This window comes from Nanorana parkeri, unplaced genomic scaffold, assembly GCF_000935625.1.
Source record: "Nanorana parkeri isolate BGI_ZX_2015 unplaced genomic scaffold, ASM93562v1 scaffold644, whole genome shotgun sequence".
NCBI lineage: Eukaryota > Metazoa > Chordata > Amphibia > Anura > Dicroglossidae > Nanorana > Nanorana parkeri.
This window is the reverse complement of record NW_017306912.1, coordinates 100151-108868: the sequence shown is the minus strand read 5'-3', so window position 1 is coordinate 108868 and position 8718 is coordinate 100151. Positions and strand designations below refer to the sequence as shown.

At 45.5% G+C, this 8718-nt stretch overlaps 1 protein-coding gene across 1 annotated transcript in view; it reads left to right on the top strand.

The window, feature by feature from the left end:
* Nucleotides 1-8718, top strand: part of LOC108792446 (extracellular calcium-sensing receptor-like) — a 10283-nt gene extending 1565 nt beyond the window's left edge. Inside the window, exons 3-6 of the mRNA XM_018563233.1 lie at nucleotides 1074-1895; nucleotides 3874-4098; nucleotides 5054-5177; nucleotides 7799-8718. Coding sequence (XP_018418735.1) covers nucleotides 1074-1895; nucleotides 3874-4098; nucleotides 5054-5177; nucleotides 7799-8718 — 2091 coding nt within the window. The remainder of the gene's footprint in view (nucleotides 1-1073; nucleotides 1896-3873; nucleotides 4099-5053; nucleotides 5178-7798) is intronic.

Below are 8718 nucleotides of genomic sequence, written 5' to 3'. Positions count from 1 at the left end.
TCACGCAGCTGGGCGGATCCAGACATCGATGTCGGGATCCGCTTCAGCTGTGGCGTCTCAGTATTCCGAGAGCTGTAGCTCGCGGTATACTGAGCCTAGGATGACGGGAGGACGCTAGTTTGTGTCCTCCCGTTACCCTAAGGAGAACTATGGGGAAAAGCCCTGACCCCATAGTTCTCCTTTAACATTGAGTGGTGCAAGAACATATGAGTCAATACTGTTGGCTTTGTTACTATCTAAAAAAGAAGACAAACTGAAACCTGTCGTTAAAAATAAAAAACAGCTCCAGCTGCAATACTTGCCTCCTCTCCGGCGCTGTCACCCAGACTTTGCTCCATACTGATTCTTTTTCTGGGTTCAATAACACCCAGCATCATTCAAGCCACTTCCTGGGAGCCCGAGTTTCCAAGGCTCCGCTATCATTCATTAGTTACAGTGTCTTATCAATATTTACAAAAAGTGGCTTATGGTCAGTTGCCTTGCGTAAGAATTAGAAAGCAATACCCTTTGAACCCATATTGTGAACATTTTTTAACTTGGTTTTTGTTCTCTGTCCATCTCTTGATTCTAAAAAATCTTATTCTTGGTTATCACCTTGTAAACATAATCACTAAAATGTTATATTTTGTGATTTCAAATGTAATTTTTGATCATTTCAAATCAGCAGTTTTCATTAGAATAATATCTGGTGATCCTGCCATGAAGGTCCTTGTTCAGACACTTGCTGTTATAGGGTGACAATGCTCTGTCCCTGTCTCCCAATTGTGCTCTTGTGTTGTGACCCTTTGGGCTTCCAATGGGGGCTACTAGGGGCTATTTTTAGCATACACTGACCTGGTATGGTCCACTGTTGTCACCATCAGAAAACCCGCCCTGGAACATGCCATGCAGCCATTGCTGCAGTGCATGTAGACAGGAAGGGCCTTCAAGAGGCTGCAGGAAATCAGTAGCACTGGGATGCAACAAAGGATGTAAAGAGAATTTTGTTTTGATAAACAACGCTTTAGAAAAAAATAAAGTCATTAATTTAGGTATTACATCTACGTTATTGACATTGCAGTCTTCTCTTCCAGATCAGCCATGGGGCCTCTACGTCTTCCTTGAGCGACAAGGTGAACTTCCCATCTTTCATGCGCACGGTGTCCAATAATATGTTTCAAAACGTTGCCCTCTCTCAGCTCGTCCATTTGTTCAATTGGACTTGGGTGGGAATGTTGATAGTGGACAACGATGTGGGTGAGCAGGGTGGGAGGATGATCAGGGCTGAGATAGAAAAAAGTGGAAGCTGTGTGGCCTTCGCCGAAAAAATCCACCTAAGCTACTCTAGAGAGAAAGTCCTGAGGGTGGTGGGAATCATAAGACAGAGTTCGGTCAACGTAATTATCCTCCACAGCACCGAGCCCCACGTCATGGCTCTGCTCGATGCCTTGTTTGACCAAGGTGTGACTGGGAAGATTTTCATTTCGTCCGTTTCCTTCACAATCACTCCCGGCCTCTTCTCCAGGAAGGCATGGAAAGTTCTCAATGGGACTGTGGGCCTAATGCCTAAAACAAGACCCATGCCAGGCTTTGAGTCCTTTCTTCAAAGTCTACATCCAGCTTCAAACTCTTCGTACCCCTTTATTAAACCTTTCTGGGAAACGGCATTTCACTGCAGCTGGTCTGGTGAAAGAACGCTAGAAAATGAAGCAAATTCGATGAGCAGTGGGTCACCATGCACCGAAGACAGAGATTTGAGGATGAAGATCCCGGAATTATTTGAGCTCTATGACCTGAGCTACACTTACCATGCCTACCTTGCCATATATGCCTATGCCCACGCTCTTCACGCACTGCTCAAGTGCCAGCCAACTCACTGTATTTATCCTGACGTCAGCAGCATCCGACCCTGGCAGGTAAAACTAATGAGAGCATGTGGTAACATCAACATAGATAGCAGAGCAGCTCGGTAGTAAAGATAAGGACATAGTTATCACAGTCAGGTGCTACTTCTATCAGGTTTTCCAAACAAAATGTATTTTTGAGCAATAATCATGGAAATGAAAGGACCAGACCATGCAAATAATGATAGACCAACCTATGGTAGGTGTTGGAGTGTTTAACTACCCAATTGTTATTTAGACCTCTCAGGACACCAGTAGTGGGTTCTCCAATATCTTGGCTCTTCGCACCCGCTTTATATAACAATGAAGAAACAGGATGTCACCAGCACACCGGAGAAACAAATATCTCTTATTGACACATAGACATATTGTCACAAGGATGCCGATGTTTCGGGGCCGCACAGGGTCCCTTCATCAGGCTCGGTATGATGAGGTGCATGGTGTTCCTGTAACCCTGACAGCCAGGCCGAATTCCCCACAAGGCCACCGAGGCCCGGCCTCGGGGCGGCAGGGCGCAGAGTAGGGGTTGGCAGGGGGGCGCATTGCATAACCTGGCCTTGGGGCGGCAGGGAGAGTAAATCCGGCCCTGCTGACAGCAGCGGCTGTTGAGAGGTAATGGTCGCTGAACCAGCACAGACCCGCACATTGCTGCAGGGCCCTCTGCTCATCCACACATGACAAGGTTCTATAGTTCTAAACCTTCAAGTTACATATATGATAATATACAGGTTTCCTCTCTGTATTTAGTATATTGGCCATCTTTAGTATTTTATATTGCCTATTACAATTCTTGCATTTTGGCGGGAATGTGACATCATTGTGACATCAGGGGGGTGGGGATTTTACTTTTGTATTATTTCTGCACTGCTTTATTCACAAGTTTTATACCTTTATATAAAGGTGATTGTAAACTGCATTGCTGTCATATTGAGCCTTATTAAGGGTCCCCTGTGGCCCTGAGACCTTAGAAAAGGTTATATTGTGCCAGATGAAGGCACCATGTGCGGCCCCATCTATGCATCAATAAAAGGCGTTGTTGAGACATATTTCTCTGGTGTGCTGGTGGCATCCTGTTTCTTCATTGATCTGAGCTAGACCAGATCACACATCCTTATGTGGCTTACCGATAAGGAGTACGGCGGGACACCCATTGGACTTGCTTTACGAAACAGTCCCATTCCTGGACTGGTTTACATTGCAGAGAATGCAACTGGAAGAGTGGAAAACCCATCATTATGTGTAAACCCTGAATCACAGGTGAACCATTGTAAAATAAATGTTGAATGAATAAAGAAATATACACTGATCAACCATAATATAATGAGCATCTGCCTAACATTGAGTAGGTCCCCCTTTTCCTGACCCACCCAGGCATGGACTCTACTAGACCTCTAAAGGTGTGCTGTGGTATCTGGCACCAAGCCGTCAGTAGCATATCCCTTAAGTCCTGTAAGTTGTGAGGTGATCGGCCTCCACGGATCGGACATGTTTTTCCAGCACATCCTACAGATGATCGATTGGATTGAGATCTGGAGAATTTGAAGGTTAAGTCATCACCTCAAACTGGTTGTTGTGTTCCTCAAACCATTCTTGAACCATTTTGCAGTGTGTCAGGGCGCATTATCCTGCTGAGAGAGGCCACTGCCATCAGGGAATACCGTCTCCATGAAGGGGGGGACTTGGTCAGTAACAATGTTTAGGTCGGTGGTACGTGTCCAAGTAACATCCACATGAATGGCAGGACCCAAGGTTTCCCAGCAGAACATTGCCCAAAGCATCACCCTGCCTCCGCCGGCTTGTCTTCTTCCCATAGTACATAATGTTTTGGCTGATCGGTGTATATCCTATTGAAGTTCCACATGCCAGTAGATATTTAGTCACACAACCAAATCCTAGCTCTAGAGATCCTAAACATAGGATCATAATATGGATTCTCCAGAAGACTCATAGAATAGCAAAACATTGAAATTTTTTCTCTGATGACCCGCAGGTCCTCCATTATCTAAAGAAAACCCCTTTCCGCCCCCCATCTGGGGAAGCCATCACGTTTGACGCCAATGGAGATGTTTCTGCATCATATGACTTTGTGACCATCCGAATCCTTCATGGAGAATTCCAGCTTGTGACTGTGGGATCGTTTAACCCCGGGGCAAAGGCAAGTCATGCGATTGATATCAACACCAGCGAAATTCTGTGGAATGAGCGATTCTCCCAGGTAAGAATAAGTTATAATACTCACTGACCTCCTGAGCACACTTCCGATGCAGATCAGAAGATGCCCTCAAAGTATATCCAAAGCTTAAACTTTTGACATTTTGGATAGAGTAGGAAATATTTAAAGCTGAAGGTCCATCTGCTTATATTTTGTTCAACACTTACCTTTTCCAGATGTTTTCAGGCCAGTCACATGACGCTCAGTGTCCCCTTTGCTTCTCTTGGGCTGAGGGGTCCTCAATGATGAAGAGAGTGTTAGCGCAGCTCTCTACATCATTACACTGCAAGTGCAGGGCTCCGTGCAGATGCTCAGTGACACTCAACCCAGAAGACTGAGGACATCTTGTGGCAGGAAAGAGGTACTGCTGGGGACACCTCCATGACAAAGATGAGTATGGAAACTTTAAAGAGACCCTGTCAACTTGCCCATCCAGGCAAGTGTTTGTGTAAAGCCACCCCCTGACCACTTTACACTCACCTCTCTAGTGGCCACCACTTCAAAATACTTTCAGGTATACAGAGGCATGTGACCTATTCCCATGATGCAATGCTCACCTTTCTAGTTATCCTCTGCCGCTCCTACCTCCATCACAGCCACCACCAAAATACCCAATGTGGGCCGGTGACGGTGCAGTGAGGTGTCTAGTTGCCAGACCATTCATTCTAACAAAAGTCTTCCCATAAGATTACATGCACCTTTAGCATATTGTATGAATGTTATTTTCCTGCAAAAGCCTCTGTAGACATCCAAAGGTTAAGTTGGTGACAGGGTCTCTTTAAGAAAAAATAGTTTAGGAATTTCAGTGGACACAAGTATGGTTTAAGCTAGAGATGTAACCCAATACATCACATGGTAAATGCCCTCTGGATAAATATATACAGATCACCCGGGAACTCAGACATGTCCATCAGTAATGTAGTCTACATGGCCACTGAGGAATTTCCCTTGTCTGCAGGTCCCCCAGTCATCGTGCAGTGACAGTTGCCCTCCCGGATACAGGAGGGTCACCAGACAAGGTCAGCCTTCATGTTGCTTCGACTGTGTCTTGTGTTCTGCAGGAGACATTTCCAACAGGACAGGTGAGCTCCATACCAAAGTCTAATATGTTTTATCACATTGGAGACATTAGATATCACAACCTGAAGAATGATTCTGTGATAGAATTTGTAGCTTTAGGACATAACACACTATAGAGAAAAATGAGAGGAGAAGAAACAAGGGAATGCCCTCTATGTACTGATGTTAGAGTCAGTGTAGGAGTTTCCTATGCTCCATCTAAGTTCGGGAATGCCATGTGAACGGTATGTACTCATCGTATGGCTGGGTGGAAGATTTATAAATCGCCCCCCCCAGAGATGAGTGCATAGACCTTCAGATACTTTGCCTGCTGCCCCCAAATTTAAAGGAGAACTATGGGGTCAGTGTATTTCCCCATAGTTCTCCATAGGGTAACGGGAGGACAGAAACTAGCGTCCTCCCGTCACCCTAAGCTCAGTATACCGCAAGCTACAGCTCGCGGTATACTGAGACGCCGCAGCCGGAGCGGATCCCAACATGGACGTCGAGATCCGCCCAGCTGCGTGAGTGACAGCTGGCTCTGCCTATCTAGAGGCAGAGCCAGCTGTACCCGGCCCCTCCCCCGTCCGTTCCGCCAGTCAGCGCTGGCGGATCGGAGCGGGGAGGGGGAATCCAGCCCCTCCCCCTGTCACGGCAGAGAGCTGTGACAGGATCTAGAGGTGAGCGAACGCCGGTATGTGTTCGCTCACCTCCTGATCTACTGAGCCGACCTGTGACAGTCTCATTGTCACAGGTCGGCTAGAACTATGAGGAGAGTGAAAAGCACTCACCTCATAGTTCTCCTTTAAGGCTTTCTATCATACAGGACTAACCTCAGTTTCTATCCCACCTCTAGCACATGACTATTGGCCAGTAACTATGATGTCCGGCCTTGCTGAGTAATAGTGGAATGTCATAGCTGGGAGGGTTTATGTCCACATTTTCATAATAGAGCACCCTCGGTTATGAGGAACATGGGGCCCGCTGTAAGCAGTTGGTGATGCTTTTGAGGGCTTCAAGTAGTGTGATACAAGAAAAGGGAGAAGAGGAAAATATAGTGACATGCTTTATACACCGTAGAGACTAAAACACTGGTGGGAAAATTTTAGGAATGTACAGATTCCAAGTACCGTACTTGGTACAAGTACAGAGACTTTTCCAACTCCAAGACTAGAGGAAAACTCCAAAGTTAGGAGGCAGCTGTCATTTTTAAGGAGCATTGGCTACGGGGCTCCTGGGATATGTGCATCCCTGTTTAAATGCATAATTGGTTTTATATATATTAGGGATGCACCGATACCATTTTTCCAGACCAACTACCGATACTGGTCCAAGTAATACAGATACCAAGTACTGATACATTTTTGTTTAGTGTCATGTAAAACAATACAGACTAATGATTTCAGGACAGTGGTGGAGCACCAGGGCCCAGTCCGCAGCTGCAACCACTACGGCCCTGGTAGTTCTTGTGGAAATGCCAAGTATCGGCACTGGTATCTGAGCATCCCTCGAAAATTTACCTGTGAAGCCAAAAAACACTCCCAAGTTAGAATCTCTGGGTTCACCAAGCAAGTGGTGCATTCTACTCACAGAAGTAAACATGGAATTCTACTCAACTGAATTTTCAGATGAATTCCTCAGATGATGTTGATTAAATTATTTTATAAACAAGGAGAAGTGTCACCATTCAAGTATGGCTATAAAAAGAGGGTAACTGGAGATGCAATGTCACCATAACTATGCAATTTGTTTTATTGGAATATCACATAGAGCAGTGCAACATTTGGGAACCACTAGGAGTTTCTTCAAAGGGTCACCTTGCCTGATGAAGGGATCCCTGGTGGTTCTGAAACATTGGATTGCTGGAATGTACGTTCTTCTGTTTGCTGTAGTGCCATCCAACAGGTGTTTCAGCATCCCATACTAAAGTGCAATGGAGATATATACACTGAGTGGTCAGATTATTATGACCACCTGGCGTTTGTAGGCAAATGAGCTATAATTTGGCGCTGAAGTTGCTAGAGGGCCAGACCATTATAAATAGGGAAGTGGGTTGGTTACCACGACAGTAGAAGTGATTTGTTTCTGAAGATTCGTGGAAACAACGCGATGTAACAGCCTCTGAACGTGGGATGATTGTTGGCGCTCGGAGCCATGGAGCGAGTATCAGCAAAACAGCAGAATCCGTTAAATGTTCAAGAGCAGCTGTTGTTAAAGTGTTTAAAGACCGGACTGTGAGTCGAAAATCTGGGTCTGAACGTGCGAATTGTGTCCGTCAGCGACTAGTCAATGTTAGGGCAGAACGGGGGAGGGGCAAGACTGGTACATGACAACAGAAGGGCAACAGTGCCGTGTCAGATTCCTTGCATCACCTTTCATCATCTCGTGGAGTCACGAGGCGGCCCAACGAAGTCATCTCGTGGAGTTATCTCGTGGCCCAACGAAGTACTGATGGGCTGGTCATAATAATCTGGCCACTCAGTGTATATATATATATATAATGAGACACAATCCAAATACGCCACAAGATAGATCGGGTCAAGGGTTTGGGTGTGCAAACTGAGCACAAAGGGAGATCTTTATTTTCTTGAATAAGCCATATAATGTATAAGAAGAGTAAAATAACACAAGTGTTTCTTTCCAGATGCTGCTGAATGTCTCAGATGTCCAGGAGATCAGTGGTCAAATGAAGAACGGAACAGATGCATCCCAAAGATTGTAGAGTTCCTTTCTTATCAAGAACCACTAGGAATTATACTAGTACTGATGGCCATTGGGTCCTCCATCCTGGCACTTTGCATCCTATTGATATTTATTCGGTTCAAAGACACGCCAGTGATCAAAGCCACCAACAGAGAATTGAGCTACATACTGCTGGTGTCTCTCATTCTCTGCTTCCTCTGCTGTCTTGTGTTCATTGGTCAACCGTCTACTATCACCTGCCTCCTAAGACAAACCTTCTTCAGTGTGATCTTCTCCATTAGTATCTCCTCAGTCCTGGCCAAGACTATTATGGTGATCCTTGCCTTTAAAGCCACCAGGCTCAACAGTCCATTAAGAAAATGGCTTGGTCCCACCATCCCTCGTAATGTTGTAGGACTTTGTTCAGTTCTGCAGATTCTTATTTGTTCGGTGTGGCTTCATAGGTCACCGCCGTTTCCGACTATGAACACTGAAACTGAGAATTTTAAGATTATTCTGGAGTGCAACGAAGGCCAGAAAGTGTTTTTCTACCTATCTTTGGGGTTCATGGGTTTTCTGGCCATGATAAGCTTCTTCGTGGCTTTCCTGGCAAGGAACCTTCCTGGAAGCTTCAATGAGGCCAAACTGATCACCTTCAGCATGCTGGTCTTCTGTTGTGTCTGGATCTCCTTCATCCCAGCCTATCTGAGCACCAGTGGCAAGTACACCGTGGCTGTTCAGATATTTGCTATCTTGGCTTCCAGTGCTGGACTGCTGTGCTGTATTTTTCTTCCCAAATGTTGCATTATCCTACTGAGACCAGAAAGGAACAGCCGACAGTTTATAGGTGTCCACAAGGTTTTTAGACATGAAAGGTTATAG